This window comes from Podarcis erhardii (assembly GCF_964252035.2).
Source record: "Podarcis erhardii genome assembly, chromosome: 15".
Taxonomy (NCBI): domain Eukaryota; kingdom Metazoa; phylum Chordata; class Lepidosauria; order Squamata; family Lacertidae; genus Podarcis; species Podarcis erhardii.
Window position 1 is genome coordinate 40,749,893 of NC_138505.1, and position 24,969 is coordinate 40,774,861.

General features: G+C 42.4%; 2 protein-coding genes across 2 annotated transcripts; one reads left to right on the forward strand and one right to left on the reverse strand.

Annotated features, from left to right (window-relative positions):
* Positions 1 to 1,176: 1,176 nt before the first annotated feature.
* LOC309329745 (vomeronasal type-2 receptor 26-like) lies at positions 1,177 to 7,742 on the reverse strand (the record flags this gene model as incomplete). The annotated part of the gene is made up of 5 exons (XM_081840754.1): positions 1,177 to 2,078; positions 2,608 to 2,734; positions 5,298 to 5,525; positions 6,161 to 7,027; positions 7,536 to 7,742. 5 exons carry the CDS (start codon positions 7,740 to 7,742, stop codon positions 1,177 to 1,179), a joined length of 2,331 nt encoding a protein of 776 aa, XP_081696880.1.
* A 728-nt stretch (positions 7,743 to 8,470) lies between these two features.
* Positions 8,471 to 20,717, forward strand: LOC309329746 (vomeronasal type-2 receptor 26-like; the record flags this gene model as incomplete). Its single annotated transcript, XM_081840755.1, has 7 exons — positions 8,471 to 8,548; positions 12,648 to 12,796; positions 14,463 to 14,754; positions 15,799 to 16,644; positions 18,187 to 18,414; positions 19,220 to 19,346; positions 19,816 to 20,717. The coding sequence occupies 7 exons, from the start codon at positions 8,471 to 8,473 to the stop codon at positions 20,715 to 20,717; spliced, it is 2,622 nt and encodes an 873-aa protein (XP_081696881.1).
* Positions 20,718 to 24,969: the final 4,252 nt, after the last annotated feature.

A 24,969-nucleotide genomic window follows, 5' to 3' on the forward strand; every position in this document is an offset into this window, starting at 1 on the left:
TTATCATAAGTATAGCGACTGACAGATCAGATGATTTCTGGATTATTCTACAACCATTCATTACACTGAACCATGGTGCTATAGATCCATGACAGCAGCCATCGTTTTCTCAATGCAATGCAAGGCAGGCCAGCCTCCTCAGACCATCACAGGATGTCTCTGGGCTATTCACAGATCCAGTTTACAAATCGTGCACTTATAGTCACAGGTACTAGGTGCAGTGGAGAGTAGTAGAGTAATTGGGGCACTACCATGAAAACTGCCATATTTCCTTTTTTTTAAAATATAATATTTATTGAAGTTTCCAATTATAAACACGTAAACACAAACCAACATGCAAACACAAACAAACAAACAAACAAACAAGTATAATTTCAATACTTTCTTTCTTAAACCTTATTTCCCCGACCTCCTCACACCTCCCCCCTCTGTATTACAATTTCATTTTTATCCGCTCAACAAATACTTATTTAAGATCTTATATCTATTTAGTCTAAAAAGAAAAACCACTTTTAGGTTAATTTTGAACCTTATTCCTAAAGTCGACCCAAATCTCCCCTCCGCGATCTTCCCACCTTCCACAAAGGTTACAAAAAATAAACATATGTACAAGATCTAAACAAATTATATTTTAACACCCTTTGGATTCCCAAGTCCCCGCCTCCCTTTCCCGGTTGTGGTCCCTAAACCCAATGTCCATCAGTACAGCTATTCTAGCCTGTGTCCCAAACGCCAGAGGCTTTTAGCCCTCTCTTAGTTTCTCTCTGCCGGTCTTCTTGACAGTCCTTTGTTTTCAACACCGACTCTCGAGGAAGCCTTATCACCATAATGTTCATTTTCCTTGCCAGCAGGCCTCTGTAATTGGAAGTGGAGCTCAAGTTCTGTTTCTTAAATCTTTTGAGTCTGTATGGCCCTAAAGCTCCAATTTTCATCTTGGATAAATTTATGCTACCAGGCCTCTGGTCAAACTTAATCTTCTGCAGCCTTGTGGCTTCACCTTCAGTTTCCAGCAAGTCCTCATGTGTCTCTTGGGATATGTCAAAGTTCATTTCCTCAGCTGTAACTTCCATATTTCCTCTCCCAACTGAGAAATATAAGGAATTACTTTGTCTGGCTTTATTCCAATAAATGCCAGCAAACAATGCAAAAATTAAAAGCATCAACACAAGTTCATTCCTATTTGCTCCTCAGAATTAAGTGGTCTCTGCTGTTCAAGTCAGGCCTCAGAAGAAGTATGTACAATTTGGGGGAAAAGATACAACCCAGCAAACCTGCGCTGGAGGCCAAGATGCAAAAGACCTCCACAGCCACCATCTGCTTTCCTTTGGTGCTCAGATAAGAGGGAACAAAGGACAGCCAAACGCTGCAGAACACCAACATGCTGAAGGTGATGAACTTGGCTTCGTTGAAACTGTCCGGCAACCTCTTGGCCAGGAAAGCCATAGTGAAGCTGACCATGGCCAGGAATCCCAGATAACCCAGGACAGAATAAAACATCGTGACAGAACCTTCGTTGCATTCCACAATGATTTCCTCCATCAGAGAGTTCATGTCCACATCTGGGAATGGAGGAGCCGTACAGAGCCAAGCAGCACAAATGCTGGTTTGAACGGAGCAGCAAGCAAGAAGCACAGAGTTTGTGAGAGATTTCCCCACCCATTTCCTCATCCTGGATCCTGGTTTGGTGGCCATGAAAGCCAGAACCACCGTGATAGTTTTGGCCAAGACACAAGACACAGCAATGGAGAAGATGATGCCAAAAGCAGCTTGTCGTAAAGAGCAGCTCACTGGGTGAGGCTGGCCAATGAACAGCAAGGAGCAGAGGAAGCAGAGCAAGAGGGAAGTAAGCAGAGTGTAGGTGAGGTCCCGGTTGTTGGCTTTGACAATGGGAGTGTCCCCATTCCTAGAGAAGACGCCAAGTATCAAAGCTGTGACCAGAGAAAAGACCAGAGCTAAGGAAGCTAAAACGAACCCTAAAGGTTCTGTGTAGGAAAGAAAATGTTGGCGTTTGGGGAGGCATTGATCTCTGGCCTTGTTTGGAAATTGGTCATCTTGGCAGTGGAAACAATAATCCATATCTGAAACAATGAGTGATATATGAGTTCCGACAAATAAGGCATTAATTACTTAGTGAACGTATCAGAGATAAGTGAATATTGAAAACTGTTTGTACAATCTCCTGTCATTATGCATAATCCACAATAGGTTCTACAGTCTTTCATCTGCAGTTAATGATCAGAAACATGGCATTGGTTGTGCCCTTAGTTGAGTTGGTCACACCCAGAGAGATCTTCATGGTGATGGAGGCTTCTTGAGAACAGCCACTTTGGGCTCTGAGGCTGGGCTGAGGACAGTTCTGGGTACGGAGATCATTTCATGCTTTTTTCTGGCTCACACAACTAAACAACAGATAACAGCATATTCCACACCTATTTCCACAGATCTCACTTGTAAAAGTTCTGGATCTAGTTTCCCCAACTGTCTCTTTTTTCTTCCAGATATCAGTGCAGCTGCTCTTCTGTTTAAGAGTACTGAACTACTAATAGAGGGAAACAGTTGAAATAGACATTAGGAGGATTATACAAAATAGCAGATGATGTATCCTACCCATTTGATTCGAAATCATCCCATTAGGACATGATGCACAATCATAGCAACAAAATGGCAACCCCTCCTTCTTTTTCCTGCTGTAGCCTGGCTGGCAGCGATCATTACACAAGGCAAGGGGCAGCACCTAGCCATAAAAAGAGGAGAAAATGTAGCTCTCTTGTGCCTTGTGAACAACACAGTTTTAACCAAAGAGAAGAGATCAGCTAACTGATTAACGTTATTCCAGAAAAGTGTGTTGTATACATCAATAAACTGCAGTGTAAATATTGGGAGTGAATGAGAAGGAATATTGAATTTTTCATTTGCATAAAGATGGAGGATAGAGAGAGGACAGGTAAGACAACAGAATTAAATATAAAGATTTATTGGAGAATAAAACCCCAAGGTGGTTATCGCCAATGGAAGCAAAGGCCATGAAAAGACTTAACATGGAGACTAACTGGCCAAAGTATTGGGAAATTTTGGAGCAGGAGGGTGATAAATTGAAATTGCAGAGGTATGAGAAACTTAAAGATAAGGTGCGAGATTGGTTACCTTATTTTCAAGTAAGAGAGGCCTATAATTTGGATTAAAAAAATGGCTTCCAGGTGGAAAGATCAAAGATAGAAACAGAGCTGTTAGAACCCAATGCTAAGATATTGTCAAGAATGTATAACTTGCTGCTGAAATGGAATACTGTGGATGAAACGGTAAAATCTGCTATGATAAAATGGGCACAAAATGTTGGACATAATATTGTGTTTGCTGACTGGGAACAGTTATGGACCACTGGAATTAAGTTTACGGCATGTAATGCCTTAAGAGAGAATATTATGAAAATGATGTACAGGTGGTACATGACCCCAGTCAAGCTTGCAAAAATTTGCCATTTGCCTGATAATAAATGCTGGAAATGTAAAGAAATTGAAGGTACATTCTTTCACCTTTGGTGGACGTGCCCAAGGATTAAGGCTTTCTGGGAGATGATTTATAATGAAATGAAAAAGGTATTTAAATATACCTTCTTGAAGAAACCAGAGGCCTTTCTCCTGGGCATGGTCGGCCAATTGGTGCCAAAGAAGGATAGGACTTTCTTTATGTATGCTACAGCAGCAGCAAGAATTCTCATTGCAAAGCATTGGAAGACACAAGATCTACCCACCTTGGAAGAATGGCAAATGCAAGTAATGGACTACATGGAACTGGCAGAAATGACCGGCAGAATACGAGATCAAGGAGAAGAGCGGGTGGAAGAAGATTGGAAGAAGTTTAGAATCTACTTACAAAAACATTGTAAAATTTTGGAATGTTGAGGACATTGAAATGAAATAAAGGGGTTCTAGTGAATCAGGTAATTAAGAGTATGAAAAAAGGGACAGATACTGGATGAAGATCTGAATAGTACAATACGTGAAGGTATTTTTAAAGGATAAAATTAATAAGAATGAACTTGCTAAGTTAATTTCAAAGTGGAATACAAGAAAGGAAGGCGGGTGGAAGTCAGGAAAATAAGTTGATGAAGGATAAGAATTTGAAAAGAGGTTCTTTTTTCTTTTTTCTTTTTTAGGTTAAATTTTTAAACTTTTAATGTTTCTTATATATCTTTTTCTTTCCTTTTTGCTGTGTTTTAATTGTTTGTATTTGTTGTTTAAATGTTTGTATTTGTTGGTGTTTTGATGTTTGTTGCATTTTTGATATGTATTGTTTTTCTTTTGCATTATCTCTTTTTGTAAAACCTAATAAAATATTATTTTTTTTAAAAAAAGACAACAGAATTTGAAATAGGTAAAGGTAAAGGGACCCCTGACCATTAGGTCCAGGCGTGGCTGACTCTGGGGTTGTGGTGCTCATTTCACTTTATTGGCCAAGGGAGCCGGCGTACAGCTTCCGGGTCATGTGGCCAGCATGACTAAGCCGCTTCTGACGAACCAGAGAAGCACATGGAAAGGCCGTTTACGTTCCCGCCATAGCAGTACCTATTGAGTGCTTTCGAAATGCTAGGTTGGCAGGAGCAGGGACCGAGCAACGGGAGCTCACCCCGTTGTGGGGATTCGACGTGCCGACCTTCTGACCGGCAAGTCCTAGGCTCTGTGGTTTAACCCACAGCAGCACCTGCGTCCCCAGAATTTGAAATACAGGAAGTTTAAAAAAAAGGTAACATAGGAAGCTCCACAAGACTATCAATATTCTTTCAAAACAAATGGGTAACTTATCCTGAGCTTGTCTTCTGAGTTGTAAATCTCACTTGGTTCAGCATGATTTACTCGTACATAAATGTGCAACGCATTGAAATGTTTTGAAATCCTATATATCAGGGATGTGGATATATAGGTCCAACAGATGGTATTGGACTGTTGAAATGTTTTGAAATCCTATATATCAGGGATGTGGATATATTGGTCCAACAGATGGTATTGGACTGTAACTCTCATCAGTCTGAAAAGCAGCCTGTCCAGTGATCAGGGAGGATGGGAGATGGTAGTCAACAATATTCCATATGCAATATAGTGGAATATATTACCATTATATACTTTTAAACCAGAACTCTAAAGAAGAAAATATCTACTTCTCACCTCATGTGCAATGGTAAAATAACATGGGTTATACTTAAACAATTTGCTAATTAATGATAAAGAATATCTACATTAACCTTATTATTTGTATTCTTAATAAAAAAAATCTCATTTTTAAGAATCCAATGGTCCCACCTGATTAAAAGCTCTGTGCCATGTGATGGCTCCCTCATCCATACTGAAGTCTACGTTTTGTAAGTCTTGTGGAACTATCTTTCCTACTTTCACTCGGGAGAAGGTTTGGTTTGGAAAAGTAACCCAGTTAATAATATCAAATCCACCTGCTAATTCTCCATTCTCATCAAAGGACACTAAGTCACCAGCACTGTTGTTAAAGGAGATACTCCTCAAGAACGAGTGCAGCTAGAGAAAAGAAAACAAAGGCAAAGTTTTAAAAATGAGAGTTTTATTAATTTTACAAAGGAGAAATATCTATCAATATATTTCACACAATGGAAAGTAGTTAAAAATTGTGTAGTCTACAACATTTGAAAAACATAAGTATTTCTAGTAATAACAGCTGGCCTGCCACTTGCGTGAGGGTTCAGCTCTGCTGTCAATGTGCAAAGACAAAATGGTGCCATGTCAGGAAGCCCTGGAACTGCCCCTCCTGCAAGGTGGGTGGGTGGGCAGAGAGTAGGGGGCAAAGAAATGGAGAGAAGCTCATGGTGGGTTTTCCCTGATTTCCTTTTTTTCTTCACTTTTCCACACCAACGTAAAGTGACCTGTACTTTCAAGTCCACTATAATCAATGAACATCACTGGAAGCAAGTTAAAAAACAGACCAGTCAACCACATTTGAAAACAGCCCTATACGTTCCTCTTTAGTGCAGAAACAAATGCAGGTTCTAGAAAAAAGTTGGTGTCGGTGGACAAAATGAGTCGGCAGTCATGGGTAGAAACAAACCTTAGTATTTTCAAACATATTCTTAATTCTTGATAATTCCCCCTTCTCTTGCTCAACTTTGCAAAAGTTTATTCTGAATAGGAAATCTTACCTGCCAAGGTTGCAGTTTTGGAGGATCAAGCCCACCTCTGCCTGCCATCATTCTGCGTTTTGACCTGGATGAGTGCATCTGATGTAAAGTATGTGCAACGGCATAAACCGCATTATAGATACTGTAACTTTGGCCAGTCATGGTCATTTCAAAAATATGCCCAGGAAGGCTCTCCAGACTCTCATGGCCAGTGCAGGTCTTTGTGTTTTCCTTGTGCCCATTAGAAGCAGAAAATAAACAGTTGAATGCCTGTTGCCAAAAAGCCTGGAGGAACCCATCTCCATTTGGAGAGTTGGGGTTCAGGGTCTGAAGGAATTCTATAAATCCCTGGACTTTCTCTGTGTGAATTGCAAAAGACAAGGCACCATCAAAGACTTGTATATCATAATACCTTTGCATTGTTTCTGAAGAGAAAGCCCATTGGGCTGTCAAAATCCACACGGTGCCTGTAGACTTCTCTGCAATATCTTCAGCTAATGAATAGAAATATTGCATCCATTTCACAACTGTAATGGTCTCAGGTTCTGCACTCAGAACCAATATGTTGAATTCTGAAGCCACCAGGAAAGAGGACTTGGCCCGAATGACTTCCAAGGAACTGAAATTATCTAGACCCTGAGATAAGGCTGGTAGTTTTTCACTGAAAGCTGCACAGACTCCATGCTGAGAAAGCATTGGCACTAAGGTTTGCATAAAGGTCTCTCCATTTTCATCATTGGATGCCACAATTCCTACCCATGTCCACTGGAAATATAGAAGTAGCATGACAATCCCTGCATATTGATATTTCTCATTGGGCACCGTTCGGTAGAATGTCTGGGGCTGCAACTCTGGGCTTCTCACTGGAGCTAATACGCAGTAAGCAATCTGGAGGAAGAAATCAACCCCACAAGAATTGGAGAGTTAGAGGAAACAGCTGTGGTTCATCCCAAGTATCTGCTTGAAGAGAAAAACTCATGAGAATTTCTCAACTCCATTTATGGATGCATGTTGATTTCACAAGAACATTACGCATATCTCTAGCAGTTGTTGGTGAGGAGGCGTATCGGAGTTTCTCTGATCTCTTGCAACTGGTGTTGTGCAGCTTCATGGAAGCAGGAGGAAGACTCCTGCTGCTGCATTTGCCCTGTTCCAACCTACCTGCTGCTTCCCAGTGACACAGGGGAGACAGAGTCAGGCAAGCACCAAAGCCCCTCCACTCCCACCACTACTGCATACCTCCCCCAGGTGCTTTTGTATCAGTTACGGTATATATTTTCCTCTCACATTTCCTTTTTCAGAAGAATGAACCAAAATAAAAGAAAGCTTTGAGAACCCTAAAGATAATTATTGTACCAGAGGGAGAAGAGATTCGCACCCCCCACACTTACTATACCTGTGGAATCTTGTAGATGCCTAAGACAGTAGCCATGTGGAGGGAGATATCAGAGTCAAGTCCCCCAATAACAGCTATCTTTTGTCCTTTCTTGTCACATTCGAAGTTGGGGACAATCCTTTCTGTGATGGACAGATGTTTCAGGGTGTTCTGATAAGTCATCCTTGCATTTAAGTAGCTATCAGTGACGTGGACCCCAAAGGTCATATTCGGTACGATATTAGGGTTATCGTTTATTTCTTTCACAGCAAACACCAGGGAAAGAGTATTCTGGTAGTACTTTGGTGCTCCACTAATAAAAGAATTATACTGTGTGTCAGATGTATTCTCTTCCTCACCCTCTTAAGCACATAGGTAACTTCCTGACTCACATGCACCTATATAAGTTGCCATATCCTTCCCTTAACTCCTTTTTTCCTTTCAGCAACCAACGGACACTCACTGGAAGAGAAGTTCCCAAGTCTGAAATTCTGGCTGGTGCCTCTCAGATAGTAAGTGTTTGGTGTAGGTGGGGAGTAGAGACCAGAGCACATCAGATGGAATGGGATCTATTCTTTCACAGTAACAGAATTTCCATCTTTCCCTCATTCAAATAAAAAAATACTGTAGCCAATGTTAGTCATACTCTGAGAAGGCCCATTAGGATTAATAGATCAGACTAACTTAGGTGTATTAATTTCAGTCGGTCTAATCTGCATAAAACTCAGTTGCGATACTTGGCATTATTACCCAATATGTTTTACATTGCATAGCAGCAGGTATAACCCCAAATCTATGATATTCATATGTCACATTCAACTGTGACTGCCAGATTAAAGGATAGTGATTGTGAATGTGAGGATCAAGCTTTGCTGCAAAGGGAAACAGACATTAATGGTGTGAAAGGAAACATAGAGGGAGGTTGAGGATGAAGTTGGGAGAAAGCGGTGAGAGCCATGGGATCAGATGATGAGAACGAAGAACAGGCAGAAGATAGAAACCCCAAGAAGCGGAATAAAGCAACAAAGAAGAAGGTGACAAGATCACAAGGTAAAAAGAAGAAAATATATGTTTAACACCCCTCCTTGATAAAAGTCACAGGGAAATGTGTTCTGAGCATGCCAACGTATGCTTTGTGTAATTGTAGCCAACATGACCTCACCAAGCTTGCACTATGAAGGATAGAATTTTACCTACAAGAGTTCATCTATAAGCTTTGTGTTTGGGTGCTCATGGAAATCTTTTTCTTCAAATAAAAAGCCGAAATAAGAAACAATTCCTCCAATGACTAGGTCCCCTCTCTGATAATTCTGGTATGGAAGCTGGAAAGGCTCCATCATGGTGCATCTAGCAGAGTGTTCCTTGCTCTCAGTTGGAGGCAACTGTAGCCACAGGAAGAGAAGGATCAGCAGCAGAAAGGTTCCTACCATCTTGGGGCCAACAGGGATGCTGAAAGTCAGATTTCTATCTCATCTACCATAAACTGCATTGCAGGAACTTTTATTGAATGACTCTGGGTTCTTTTGATAAAGAGAAAATGCCAAAGATTTGGTCCATGAAAACTTGCATGTTCAGAATTTCTCATCTGGGCTCTAAATGACACAGGATTTATTTTATATACACTTCCACACTCTGATAGTGATTGTGTTCATGGCCTGATAAAATGTACATGGGGTTTGGCAAGATGGATGATGAAACCCAGCAATTTGAGATAATTACTAAGTTATCTCCTTAGAGCATTGAGCTCTGTGACTTATAGTAAGATCAAAATAATAATGCATATTTGTTATTGAGTAGTGCGCTTGTCCCTTATAAGGGACGCAGGTGGCACTGGGGTCTAAACCACAGAGCATAGGGCTTGATATGAGTGTTCTTTGAGCAATTGTTACATGGTCAAACACTCTTGGATTTGCAGATCATAAGGTGTCCCTGTTGATGGAAGCACCTAAGGGAAAGGCTATACTTGGAGACTAAATGCTCTTGAGGTCTTCACAGTGTTGTTCCTCAGCAAGTAATCTGAATTCCAATGAAGCTTCCCAGTTCAATGAAAAAAGGAAAGCTGGTTGAAAGAGGAATTGTGGGTTTTGAGTTCCATTGGTATTTGACCCTTGTTGCTATTGGCTTATAAAAACTAGTAGGGAGAAGGCAGCCAGCTGGCTCAGGGTCACACCGTGAACTTCATGACTGATTTTAACCCTGATCTCCTAGGTCCACCTAATATCCCTCTACCTAATTCCACTTCCTTTAAAGAAGAAATAGAAGTGAATAAGCTGGAGGAAGGCCATAGGGAGAACTCAGAATACATAGAACATAACACTCAACCGTTCTCTTGAGCTGTTCTCTTGAGCAGGGCATCCGAGTTTCAAAGAAGTCAGCCTGCTTTCTGATTGGATCCAGGAATGTCCTGGGATCTGTGTGTCTTCCTTTGGGCAGCCACCATTGAGGAGCACAACTTTCTGCTCTTCTCAGTGTTAAAATAAGTTTAGCAATGAAAGAAGGCAGTTGTGGTGGCTGCTGGGAGAAGCCAGACTCTCCTCCAATCAGAGCGTGCAGAGGAAGCTGAAAAACATTGATGTGCCAGGTTGACAGAGCGATGAAGCAAGGACAGCCCTTCTCTTTGCTTTGCTTCACCTTTCCCAGCCCCAGTGGATAACTGTGGCTTACTGGCACCACTGGGGTGTGCAGAGCGCATGGCCCCTGGGAACTGTGAGCTCAGCAGGAAGGTGGCGGCAGCACATGGAAAGGAGTGGGCCATGAGTGGCTGCTGGCACAGGGGGAGCAGGAGGCAAAGGGGCTCTGGGTGCTCTCTGCCTCTCTGGCAGTGGTGGGGGCTGTTCAATGGCAGCTCTTTCCCTCCCTCCCACTGGGCTAGCACCAAGGAAGCTATGGCCTTCACAGTTCCTCAAGTGCTGGAGCCCAGTGGAGGAGAGGTGGTCACTGCCCCTGCTCCTCCTTCTCTCTGCTATTTCCACCTCATGCTCAGAGTGGTGCCTGAGCTGGGAGTGGTGCTGCAGTCTGGTGGTGAAAGGCAGCCCTGAAGAAGCTGTGGCCGCCAGAGCCCAGTAGAGGATAGGGGCAGTGCTGCTGCCGCTGCCAATACTGCCGCCACTTCCACCCCCGGCATTTTGACTCGCTCCCATGTCCTGGATCCAAAGTGGAAAGTATGCATAGAGGCCCCGGTAGCTTAAGGAGCTACTGGGTGAGGTCCCATAGTCTGGAATGAATAGAAGGGAGCCCAGTAGGGGTGGGAGCTTCTAAATGAGAAATGTTGAAGGCCCAAAGGCAGACAATTCCAACAAGAAAGAAAAGTGGGAGGCATCTAAGGAAACCAATGTGGCTGCATAAGGAGCTTACAGATGAGCTGAGAGTTGGGAAGGACATGTATAAGAAATGGGGAATCATAAAAGAGGAGCATACACAAGTAGCCAACAGTTGTAATATGAAGATCAGAATAAGGAAGAGAAGTAATTTTTTAAAAAAGGGTTATTTGGCTATGTTCAAAGCAAGAGGAAGGACAAACAAGTGCTAGGTCCTCTGCGTGAGGAACATGAGAAACTCTATTAGGTGACAGAGAGAAGGCAGAACTACTCAAAACCTACTTTGCTTCTATCTTCACCCAAAAGGAAAGCAGTGTCCAACCTGGAGAATAAATTATTCTAGATTCAGGTAGGTAACTGTGTTGGTCTGATGCAGTCAAAATAAATAAATAAAATGTTCATTAGCACCTTAGATACCAACTAAGTTTGTTCTGGGTATAAGCTTTTGTGTATCTGAAGAAGTGTGCATGCACACGAGAGTTTATACCCAGAACAAGCTTAGTTGGTCTCTAAGGTGCTACTGGACAAATTTTTTTATTTAAAATAAATGATGTAAGGATGGAGATGTAGCCCAAGATAGGAAAAGAGGAGGTAAGGGAACAGCTAACAATTTTAAATAAATTCAGATCTCCAAGACCTGATGAGCAGCATCCAAAACCAGAAAGGCTCCTAGAACAGATAATTCAACCATCAGTCTGTGAGCTCTTAAAAAGCATGCTGTGATTACCAAGACCCAGCGTGGGTATCTCAAAAATATATATATTTTTTATGGAGTTACATGCTTGGTGGATCAGGGGAATGCTGTGGACATAGTGTATCTTGATTTCAGTAAGGCTTTGGACAAAGTCCCCTAATCTTTTTTCTGAGGAAAAAGCCACTCTGGGTGACTTCCAGCATATATGAGAACATAATAAAACATCAAACGTTAAAAAGTTTCCCTATACAGGGCTGCCTTCAGATGTCTTCTAAAGGTTATACAGGGACACTACGAGATATTATGCAAATCTTCTTTTTACCACTCTATATGCATAAACTCTATATACATAATTACATAAAAGGTGCCATTTCCAGAAAGCGACTGCAACTGACTAGATTTATGAAGGCACCCTACTCTGAAGAGGCTGGGCTAAGACTGGCCTGAACTGCTGCTCTTGTAAAAGGTGGAGACCAAGGGGTGCATTCAACTAAATTTTGAATTATTTAACCTAAGTTAGTCATGCTCATTAACATCAATGGATCTACTCTGAGTAGGATGAATATTGAATACCACCCCAAGCCTCTTCTAATTTGACATATAGCCTTTCCCACCTCCATCACACATGGAGAAAAGTGCAAAAGTTTTTCCATCTCCATGGGAGAGGGAGTACAAATCTTCTATTTTCCCCTCTCTCCTGTGATTCTCTATAACTTTGAGCAGGATCAAAGAAGACATTTGCTATTGGGGGGGGGGACACATGATTTCTTTAACAATTATGAGTGAGTCATAAACAACAGCTGCCATAAATTATATCTCCTGTAATTATCAAATGAATCATAATCACAGCTATATTTCTCCAACCCAGGAGAGTTTAAGTGGGCACATTCAAAATGTAAACTAAGGCTATAGAAATGCAAGGCTCTTTCATCTGGTTGCTGATTCTTCAGTTCTGCCTTCTTCAGTTCAGCCGCTTGAGTACTAATTTAAGGCAGAGACTCTATCATTACAAAGAGATGAAGTGTCCTTTGCAGTAATGAGTTTTCCTGCAAGATGGTAGCATTTGTGATCTTACTATTAATACTGCTGCCTCTAACGACATGCAATATTCATTTGATTCAGTGCCCCACCAGTGACCCTCTTCCCATTCTTCCCAAATATTATCAGTCAGGAGACCTCATGATAGCTGGCATCATGTCTCAGGTCTATACATTTGTAAATGAGATAACATTCAAAGAACGTCCCTCTGCTAAACTCTTTGATGACCAGATGTAAGGAACTGTGTTTATTTAATAATATAATGCATCCATATTAAATGTATTCATATTTTGCTGTTGGTGCAATCGGCTTTCCTTATAAGTAATTATTGTGCTTCTGTGTTTGATGTGCTTTTTTCTGGGGTGGGGAAGTGGGGACCTGAGAGCTTGAGCCCATTTCTGCTAAGAGTGTCTACCATAGTCTTAAATTAATGTTCATGAAGCAAGTCCAGTTTACCACATTTCCAACTTTAAGAGTAGCAATGGCAGATATATTTATTTTCTCTTGTGCATCATAGAATTTGTCCAACCGGATATAATTTGGGTGCAATTTGTAGGCGTGCTCACCTCCTCTAAGGAACAAGTTCTGTCATATTTCGGAATGATTGCTGCAGTGGTTCTCCTGCCTGAGCGGACTTGAGGGGGACACAATAGGAATTGTGGGGACAGGAGGGTGGCTGAAAACAGATTATGCACTCTCAGGAAAGACTAAAGTGGGGGAAATCTCAGCCTGACAGAAATGGCCTTGGTATCCCAAAGGTTGTGGTGGGTTGGGCAGATCACTCCACTGACTTGCAAAGGGGAAGGTGAGTGATGGAAATAGTAACCTGGATCCCCAGGATAAATGATGTGAATTAAATCTTACCCTTCCAATGAGGACCCATTATCAAGGGAAGAAGGGCTGGGCTTTTCTTCCTCTCCATCCAGTTTTTTGGGATATTGCCTCTTTTCCCCAGGAGAGTGACCTCTCCATTAACTGGCACAGGGAAAGGCAGCGTGGAAAGAGGATTATGAGATCCAAGGAAAGAGGGGTGTGGGGAAAATATTACCCTTGCAGCCAGGACATTGTTGTGGGGTGTTTCTGCCCCCCTCCAAATGGGGATACAAATGTTTCTCAATGGAAAAGAGACATATTTTCATAATGTGCATATGGCAAGAGGTAGTGTTTGAAAAGCAACAAATATTCACTTTAAGAAATAAAACAAGCAAACAGAGATGCTCCTACCTGCAGGCCATAGGGCCCTGGGGGCAGTGGATGAAGTGAGTAACGCATGGAATTTCAAAACCCCAACTTAGCATCTTATTGGGAGTGCTATATCTATTGTAAATCACCCTGAATTTGGAGTGAAAGGTGGTGTGAAGTATCATTGAAGCCTATTTATTGAGAGCCAGCGTGGTGTAGTGGTTAAGAGTGGTGGACTCGTCATCTGGTGAACTGGGTTCGCTTCCCTGCTCCTCCACATGCAGCTGCTGGGTGACCTTGGGCCAGTCACACTTCTCTGAAGTCTCTCAGCCCCACTCACCTCACAGAATGTTTGTTGTGGGGGAGGAAGGGAAAGGAGAATGTTAGCCGCTTTGAGACTCATTTGGGTAGTGATAAAGCGGGATATCAAATCCAAACTCTTCTTCTTCTTCTATTCTATGCATTTGAAATATTGCATGGAACTTGAGCAAGACAAGAATCAGAAGAAAATTCTCTAGATTGAAATGTTTGAAGTATTTCATCATTATTTCAATAAATAATATGGGATTCTTATCTATATGTCCAGTTTTGTTTGTCAAGGGTACTCAGGCTCTAGTCTGTTCTCATCTGATGTATTTTTCCCTCATTAGAGAGATAAGTAGATATGTAGACAATGTCATTTGCTGTAGAAGATGCAAAATGGACCCCTCATTGCAGGCTCATGACACAACTCTACCAGCACATTGTGGCTTTGGTTTTTGCTATAAAGGAGATAAATGACAACCCACAGATCTTGCCCAATGTCACCCTGGGATTCCACATCTTGAACAGCCATTTCGTTGCAAGCTGGACCTATCATGGCTCCATGGAGCTGCTGTCTGGATGGGGCAGACTCATCCCTAACTATAAGTGTGGTGTTGAGAACAGTCCAGCAGCCATCATCGGGGGACCGAATTCTGACATCTGTCTCCACATGGCAACGGTCCTGAGTATCTACAAGATGCCACAGGTAAGAGAGCCATTGGAGAAGCCATTCACGTTTCTCCTGCACTGCATCCTTTCTTGCTGTAGGTTGAGCGATTCACAGAGATGTGTGCATTGAGTGTGGCCATTTAGGATGCTATTCACACTTCTATTAGATTCTATCCCTTAAGACCCCAGGTTGATATTACAAAGTGTGAATGACTCACAATGAACAAAACTCATCCCTGCACATAATACACCAGAATACAAGGAACAACCATTCTGTCTTGAATTCTGCATGACATGTTTGATTTCTCAGTGCAAGTAAGGCTAATTCCCCCCTCTCCAATATTTAAGCATTCCAGCACAGAATCCATGATTGAGGTTCAGATGCAGTCCAGTCATCAAAAATCATCATTGCTTGGTTGGGCTCAAATGCCTTTACAAATGCATTTTAATTTTATTTCCCCCAATTTATGGTTCAAAGAGCTGTCCTATGGATTCTTCAACAGAAACTAGTTATATTTGCTCTTTATTCTGTGTTCACATGTCTGATACTGTTTGCTTATATGTTCTGATGGTGACATACGCATGGGAAATTTAAGGGAGAAGTGACCCCCGCTGTGCTTTTCCCTATATTGAAAATATAGGGGCAGCAAAGACCTTAGACTCTATGTATGACTGAGCAAAAAATAAAATATATACAGTGGTACCTCTGGCTGTGAACTTAACCTGAAACTGTTCTTAACATGAGGTACCATTTTAGCTAATGGGGCCACCTGCCTCCGCCATGCCGCCAGTACACGATTTCTGTTCTCACCCTGGGGCAAAGTTCTTAACCCGAGGTACTACTTCTGGGTTAGCAGAGTCTGTAACCCGAAGTGTTTGTAAGCTGAGGTACCACCGTAAATTGAAGGAATTCTAGCCACTCCATATAGGGCCCCAATGTTCAACTTTTATGTTTCTTTATTTTTAAAAAGTTTTAAATTTTCTCTATGCGGTCTCATCTGTGTTCATTCACCATAAGAGGGTATATACAAACACCAAAGTGGGTGGAATTTGCAAGCATAATTTTTACAATCATTTTCAGTTCATCTATGGCTCTTCTCCTATGCTGAGTAACCATATCCAAGAAGAGTTCTTTCACCGAATGTTCCCTGATGTGGCTCATCAGTATAATGGGATTCTCCAGCTACTGCTGCATTTCAGCTGGATGTGGATTGGGGTGGTGACTCTGAGTGATGACAACGGAGAGAGATTTGTACAAAACATCCTTCCCATGTTTGCCAGAAGAGGTATTTGCTGTGATTATACAGAAACATTTCCCAAACTAACCTTTTCAGGTGAGTCTATGGAAATGGTGGAAGAAGGTTCTAAAACAATCAGTGTTATTATGGGCAGCACCGCCAATGTCGTGGTTGTGATTGGTGAAATTCACACCATGACAGTATTGGGAATAATACCCAACTTGGCAGAAACAATCAATATGCCAGTGGACATCAAGGCAAAAGTCTGGATTATGACAGCCCAGATGGATTTTACATCATTTTCCTTTCAAAGAAATTGGGACATACGTTTTCTCCATGGTGCCATTTCGTTTGCAGTTCATTCAGCTAATCATCTAGGATTCCAGAAATTTCTTCAGAAGAGAAACCCTGTCACAGAAAGGGAGGATGGCTTCATCAGAACTTTCTGGGAAGAGGCATTTCTTTGTTCTTTTGAAAAGAAAGACAATGATCTCTGCACTGGGACAGAGAAGCTTGAGACTCTTCTGGGGTCTGTCTTTGAAAGGAGCATGACTGCCCACAGCTACAGCATCTACAATGCAGTCTTGGCAGTGGCACATGCTTTACAAAACATGCATTTCTCCAGATTCAAACACAGTGTAATGTTGGATGAACTAAGAGGGAATAGGCTGGATCCACAGCCATGGCAGGTAATGTCCCTCTATTGCTAATATAGAATAGTTCGCCAGCTTTCAGGGTGCAAAAATAGTTCCTTGACTGTTTAGAAAGCTCTTTTTCTTGTTGTTGTTTAGTCGTTTAGTCGTGTCCGACTCTTCATCGGAGAGAGTCAGTGTGGTGTAGTGGTTAAGAGCGGTGGACTCGTAATCTGGGGAACCGGGTTTGTGTCTCCGCTCCTCCACATGCAGCTGCTGGGTGACCTTGGGCCAGTCACACTTCCTTGAAGTCTCTCAGCCCCACTCACCTCACAGAGTGTTTGTTGTGGGGGAGGAAGGGAAAGGAGAATGTTAGCCGCTTTGAGACTCCTTCGGGTAGTGATAAAGCGGGATATCAAATCCAAACTCCTCCTCCTCCTCCTCCTCCTCCTCCTCCTCCTCCTCCTCTTCTTCTTCTTCTTCTTCTTCTTCTTCTTCTTCTTCTTCTTCTTCTTCTTCTTCTTCTTCTTCGTGACCCCCTGGACCAGAGCATGCCAGGCACTCCTGTCTTCCACTGCCTCCCGCAGTTTGGTCAAACTCATGTTGGTAGCTTTGAGAACACTGTCCAACCATCTCGTCCTCTGTCGTCCCCTTCTCCTTGTGCCCTCCATCTTTCCCAACATCAGGGTCTTTTCCAAGGAGTCTTCTCTTCTTATGAGGTGGCCAAAGTATTGAAGCTTCAGCTTCAGGATCTGTCCTTCCAGTGAGCACTCAGGGCTGATTTCCTTCAGAATGGAGTGGTTGGATCTTCTTGAAGTCCATGGGACTCTCAAGAGTCTCCTCCAGCACCTTATTTTTTTTCCTTTTTCTTCTTATCCTCATCTTTCAGCATAGATAGGACTGCTTTCTGATAGGACTGCTATATCTTTCATTTTAAAACACTAGGGCCACATCTGCAACATTAAAGCCCTCTTGTTTCACTTTAAGAGCCATGGCTTCCACCAAGGAATCTTACAAATGGTAGTTTCTTAATGGTCTCCTAACAACTCTCAACTCCTTTAAGCAACCTCCCTTTCCATAATTCTTTGGGGGAAACCATGACTGTAACAAGAGTTCTTTCAATGTATGGTGTGGATGAGCTGTTAGAATTACTGTGAACAGAATCCGTGATCTCGACCTTGTGCAGAGTTGAAATGAATCTTCTCCACCTCTGCTACCTTCTGTGATATCTTCCAGAGAATAAAAGGCTAAAAAGTAAGCCTTACACAGTTCCAGAGTGGAGTCTCTTAGGCAGATGGATGTTATTTTCTATGCTTCCTTCTGGCAACCCCTGAAACGAAGCTGGTGCCGAATGTCCTGTTCTGCTTTCCTTTCGACCACATCAGCAAGACTGAGAGGGAGACTTGTCCTCTGGGCAGCCCAGGACTGTCCAGGCTTGCACCCTGGGGAGGTCACTTCAGTGCTGCTAACACAGCGGGTTGACCTCACCCCTGGAGCCACACTCCATTGTTCTCGAGACAAACAGATGCCAACAATTGGAGGGAAATAATATCATCCTGTTATACATCTGTCTCTTTCTAATTCTCTTCACTAATTTAGCTCCACCATTTTCTGAGAGGCATCTCATTTAACAATAGTGCCGGGGAAGCGGTTTCATTCAGCCAGAAGGGGGATTTGGTAACTGAATTGGATATCATCAACTGGATCACATTCCCAAATGACTCCTTTTTCAGAGTTAAGGTTGGAATAATGAACCCTCAGGCTCCCGCAAGCAAGAGACTCTCCATTCATGATGATACCATCACGTGGCCCATCAGGTTCAACCAGGTAAGGTCCATTTCAGAGTGTCCCAAGACATTTCCTCAATGCTAAAAAAAGGGGGTTCACTATTCAAACTCTGAAACATCTATTCCAAGATGCAACTAGTTGTGATTTAACTCACCTCCTGAAGAAGACAGGGAACCAACATTCAGCTGAAAACAGCACAGGCAGTGGGAAGCTTAAAATGGCAAAATGTGATATAGAAAGAAGTTGGATAGGTGGGCTTATTAATAACTGAATTTTAAAAAGAAAACAAAGTACAGAAGAACCTCATCACTGTTCTTCATTGTTACCCCAAACATTGCTGCAGCATAACATAACAATACCTTGTTTGGGCCTCTGAGATTCTCAGATAATGTTCAAAGGAGCCCACAGCTAAAAAATTAACATAGTTAGGAAGTGATGAAGCAAATGGCATCACCCAAAGTAATTGTGAGAAGAAAGGAAGACACCCAGAACCAGGAAACACTGGCAACTTGGATGAAGAGCAGAAGCACCCTAGAACTTAAGGGTGAGGTGTGAGCCAAAGTTCTCAAAGGCCCCATAAAAGTGGGTTCAGGGTGTTTGTGGCCTGCTCAGTGTTCAGCAGGGGACATTCAGTATCAGACAGTGGGAGGGCAATTGCGGTGAAGCAATCAACAGAAGGACCAAGGGCAGCAGCTCCTTGGGATGTGAATGGTCATCCTGATCTGATTGGCAGTTCAGACTTCCTGCCAGTGTGGGAAACAGGGAAGTAAATTTGGCCCAATCTGAGGAACAGGTATGGCATGTGCAAGTCAGAAATTACCATCTTCTTTCCTTTTTTGGACAGGCACAACCCCTTTCTCTGTGCAATGAGAATTGCCAATTGGGCTACAGTCGGACCAAGAAGGAAGGAAAGCTACCTTGCTGCTATGATTGCATCCCGTGTCCAGAAGGGAAGATTTCAGATCAGAAGGGTCGGAGATTTTTTATTTATTTTTGGGGATATACTAGTTATAAGAATTGTCAAGAATGATCCAGTACGTGAAAATTAAAATAAGTAGAGAAGGAAGGAAAGAGAACGGTGTCCAATGATACCAGTAAGATGTACCTGTTTTGGAGCATAGTCTCATATGCTCATGGAATGCAGAGGTAAGGATTTCAGCATAGCAGGAGATGATGGAAACAGGGAGAACTTATGATTGGTGATATCCAGGTGACGAACTTCTCTTCTTTCAGTTGTAGTGAAGACCTGCATTGCTCTGGAATCCTAAGTAAATAAAGCCCTCTTGTATATAGAAATAATTGGGCCAAATACCTATATATATTTTACCAGTACTGATCCAGCAGCCATCATTCAAAGCTTTCTGACCATTTGCCTTGATTTCTTCTGGGCGCAAAAGGCTTCACAAGTACAGTATAGCATTTTTCATTTTTCTTTTTCAGACACGGACGACTGTTTTGAATGTTCTGAAGAGCAGTATCCAAACAGTGACAAGGATGGATGCCTTCCAAAAGATAAAACTTTCTTGTCTTATGGAGAACCGTTGGGGATCAGTCTGGCCACTTTTGCTGTCTGCTTTTCTTCCATCACAGCTGCAGTGCTTGGAATATTTGTGAAACACAAGGCGACTCCCTTAGTCAAAGCCAACAACAGGAACCTGACCTACGCTCTCCTCCTCTCCCTCCTCCTCTCCTTCCTTTGTGCTTTGCTCTTCATTGGCCAACCTAACAAGCTGACATGCATCCTACGGCAAACTGCTTTTGGCATGATCTTCTCAGTTGCCATTTCATGCATATTGTCCAAAACCGCCATTGTGATTCTGGCTTTCATGGCTACCAAGCCAGGGTCCCGAATGAGGAAGTGGCTGGGGAAACAACTGGCCAGCTCCATTGTTCTTTCCTGCTCCCTTATTCAAGCCACAATCTGTAGCATATGGCTGGCAACCTCTCCCCCATTCCCAGACGTTGACATGCACTCAAGGACTGAAGAAATAATACTAGAATGTAATGAAGGTTCCACTGTCATGTTTTATTGTGTCCTGGGATTCATGGGCTTACTGGCCATAGTCAGCTTCACGGTGGCTTTCCTAGCTAGAAAGTTGCCTGACAGTTTCAATGAAGCCAAATTCATCACCTTCAGCATGTTGGTCTTTTGCAGTGTGTGGCTCTCCTTTGTTCCAACCTACTTGAGCACCAAGGGCAAATATATGGTGGCTGTGGAGATCTTCTCCATCTTGGCCTCCAGTTTTGGGTTACTGGGTTGCATCTTTACCCCCAAATGCTATGTCATTTTACTGAGGCCTAAGCTGAATAGCAGGGAGCAGCTAATTAGAATAAAGAATTAAGAACTGACAAGAGTGACTCACTGGTCCAGGCAATTCTTTGTCACTGGAAATTAGAGATACTTCTTTCCAGATCATTGTCAGTTGGATATGTATTAATTGAAAACATGAAGTTAATATAAAGTGAGTCCCATATTTTCTGAAGTTTGGTCCTGGTTCATCATATCTCAATCAAGCATGATTTATCCATACATATGGCATCTCATTCGTTTCCACTACTCTCCATGGTCTTGACAATCCTGTGAAACTGTGAAACCAGAAGGGGCATTTTGTGAGGTTATTAACTGGCATATAATTTCGCAGCGCACCCTCAATTATCTACACACCCAATATTCCACATCATAATATAAAATCCCCTTTGCCTGCTGATAATAGTTGTTTAATAGTCCTGTTAGATTTACTTGAGTGGATTGGGAAGAGTGATAAGGGATGCAAACTCATCCATTGGATACAAACATTTTGACCCTGCCTTAATATATTAAAATTAATTCAGAATTTTTTCAAATATGCATGGGAACAGATATATTTAACTCATAATAAATATCTTGCCATCCCAATCAGGAGAATCTTGCTGAGATCTGAACAAAAAGCAACTTCTTTTCTTTTGTAGAGTACTACAGTACATGAGTTCATCTAAGCACCAAAGGGAAAAACCTGGTGGCTGTGGAGATCTTCTCCATCTTGGCCTCCAGTGCTGGGATACTGAGCTGTATCTTATCCCCTAAATGTTTCTTAATTATCTTGTGGCCAGAACTGAATAATAAGAAGCAAGACAAGATCGAATCATGTAGTACCTCTGAAGTAGAAACCCAGTCCTTCTGAATAAGTGAGATCTCTTCCAGAACAGGCTGCCTATCTCATTCCTGGACATAGGAACAAGCAAACCACAGCTACTTCTGTCTTCTCAGTTTTTTGGCTTCAGCCTATTGGCTTTCATTGAGCCCATTATGATACTCGCAGACACTGAGGGATTTTTTCTGTACACAACACCCTTCCTAACGCTGATGAGACCTCTCTGCCCTTTTTTATTCATTTTCATTTGTGGCCCTAGTGAAACAGTGCTGGTGGAGAGTTTCCCATATACATCAAGAAGAATGCCATGCATAGAATGGCTCAGAAATTGCTGCAATGACATGTGGTATCTGAAGGGGAACTGCATTCCCTATGGGTTGTACACAACTAAGTTTGATTCGGAGTGACTCCATTGAGGACAATGAACCTATGTCGATCATATTCACCATCTAAAATAGGTCTAGTGGGGCTAGGAGTGGGTCCAAGCCCATTCTCCCCACATCTGGACATAGTTTGGAATAGTCTCCCTGTTCCCAAAACCCACAAAGAAGTGCTGCACAGCATAGGTTGTCCATTCAATATTGCAGGCGGCACAGAATGCAGGGGATTGAATCAGCAGAGAAAGCATTAATTTTTGCAAATAAGTGATTAAAAATGAATTATTTTATTATTATTCTTCTCACATAGGATATTCATCACTAAGAATTATTATTTTTATATTGATGTTTAATGTTTTGTCCTAAGGGCGGGGGGATGAATTGTAGCACTGGCATTTTTATCCCAGGCATGCTCTGCTTCCTCATAGATTCAATATTTGGAGTCATTGTAGCTCAGCCTAAATCCCCCTTCTCTGTCATGCTGGTGCAGCTAGAAGGGATCAGGCAGATCTGCTGAATTGTGAAGTTCTGAGACCTTAGAGAGTAATTCTTTCTAACAGTGTGAGCTGTTTCATAAGGGACAGGTGGTCTTGCATGCTAGTAGAACCCCCTTCATTAAAAGTTTCTAAGCAGATGATGGATAGCCAGCTTTGCAGGACTGTGTGGCAGAGTTGGACTAGATTATCTTTTAGGTAAAATTCCATGATCTGACAAATATTTTTCTGGCAGGAGTTTTGCTCCTGTTGATGCATAACAGCATCCAAAAACACTGCAGAATCCTTATCTACTCTGCAATTATCAAAATGTCTATAATCTGCCCAGAGTGCCAGTAGCCTTCTAGAAGTGAGAACGAAAAGGTATTGATAAAAAGACTGAAATGATGATAAGGAAACCCAAGGTTCCGCAGACAGCTAAGATTAGGGGGAAGAGAGAGGCAGGTCTCTATCATTTGGATAATTCCTCCACCCACCCCAATGTATAGGGCAAGTCTGAATTTTGTGTTTTCAATTAGAATTGAAGACACACCTCTGAAAAACTGCTGAGCTTAATGGTTAGGCAAAGGTAATAAGTCCATGTGAGAATTACATTCCCAGAGTCTTCAGCAATCTAAACCATCTTTCAATCAGGGCAGTGGCTTGTTTTATACACACAGAGAGTGAGGAATTTGCACATGTATTGGGATGCTGCTGCTTCTGATTCTGCTGCTTCCGAACATGGTGTGCTATGTGCATGCTGCTAAGTGCACCAGAAATAATCCCGAAGATGTTCCACATGAGTGGCACCAGTCGGGTGATTTCCTCATCAGTGGGATAGTGTCTCAGCTGTCAAATCCTGTGTTCTCCAAAGTTTCCTTCAACCAATACCCTCCTCAACACTCCCTGATTAAGTTCCCACTGTAAGCAAATGTTTTTATTTTTAATTGAGAAGTTCTGTATATCTGCATGAATAATTGCTTTTTTAATTTGGTTTTTAAAAGAAATATTAAAGGTTGAGAAAAGGACATTCTCCAACATATGCGTAATTAGGTTGTGCTTGTACTGGTAATTTGACATTTGGAAAAATTAGCCTTATATTATCTATTTGCTCTCTATTCTGGCTCTGGTACATAGGTGCTCAGTCTGCCCATTTTAGAAGGGGACTGTGAGGAAGCTTTCCATTGCACCAGTATTTCCACCCATTCAAACATATTTGTCCACATAATTTTGGAGAGATGACAAATTGGAGCCACATCTCATGTTTCAAGAAAGAGGATGATAGAAAGCTGCCTTAAATTGAGTCAAACCAATGGTCAATCTATTAATTATTCTCTGTAGCCAAATGAAATTTGAAAGAAGAAACATAGCAGGTGAATGACCCCCCAGCCCTCAAGAATACTGCTGCAATTCTATATACATTACCTGAGCATAAGCTTTGCTGTAAATAGCGGGACTTGTGTATGAGTAAACATGCATAGGATTGGGCAGTGATTGGGAGGTTTCAGAATGAGTGACTGGTATGTGTGGGAGTGGGAGATCAGGAAAGGAAAAGTCAATGGAGGGAGGGAGGGAGGAAGAAGGGGACTGTCCTTACCTGTCACAGTCCCTTCTGTCTCCTTCACCCACTAAATACCTCTCAGGACATTCCATCCTACCCTGTTAAATGCTTTTTAGCCTTTTTACTTTTCTATACCCGCCCAAAGTACAGGAAGGGGAATGAAAATATCACATATCATGGAGAAGAAAGAAGACAGTCTCAGAAAGTCTTGCCCCCCCCAGGGGAGAAGCTGCTGCAGACTCCACAACTGGCTTTCCTGAATAGGGGAGATGTGGACTGGTTTCATCCTGCACAGCATTTGATAGGAATGGGTGTGAGGCCCTCAGCCCAAAGTTCTTACTTCACTCATTGGCAGGGACTTAGTGCATCCAAGCTAGGCTAGCTCATTGCACAGAAATTGTGGTGGAAGCACAAGTCTAAAACCACTGAGAGCCAGTGTGGTGTAGTGGCGAGTGTCTGACTGGGACATGGGAGACCAAGGTTAGAATCTCCACTGGGTGACCTTGGGCCAGTGCCTGCCTCTCAGCCTAACCTACATCCCTGGGCTGTTGTAGGGATTAACTGGAGAAGGGATTTTGAGCTCCTGGGGGGGGGGGAGAGTGAGATATAGGTTGTTGTGGCTATAAGACCATGAGACAATCTTTTGAAGCACAAGCCTTGATTCCACCATGAAACAGCAAGTCCCTTTATCTGCAGCATGGTGACCAAGTTCTACCAACACATCCTTGCCCTGGTGTTTGCTGTTGATGAGATCAATGAGAATCCCAGGATCTTGCCCAATGTCACCCTCGGGTTCCACATCTACGACAGCTATACTGATTCAAGGAGGACTTACCGCACCACTTTGGACCTGCTCTTTAAATCACACCAGTTTGTCCCTAACTACAAATGTGGCACCCAGGAAAATGTAATAGGAGTAATTGGAGGACTTAGTTCTGATACTTCGTCCTGCATGGCAGATATTTTGGGTCTTTTCAAGATTCCACAGGTAGGATCTGAGTACTGGAGCTCAGAGGCTTTCCTCTCACCTCCCCCATAATTCACTCTTCTAC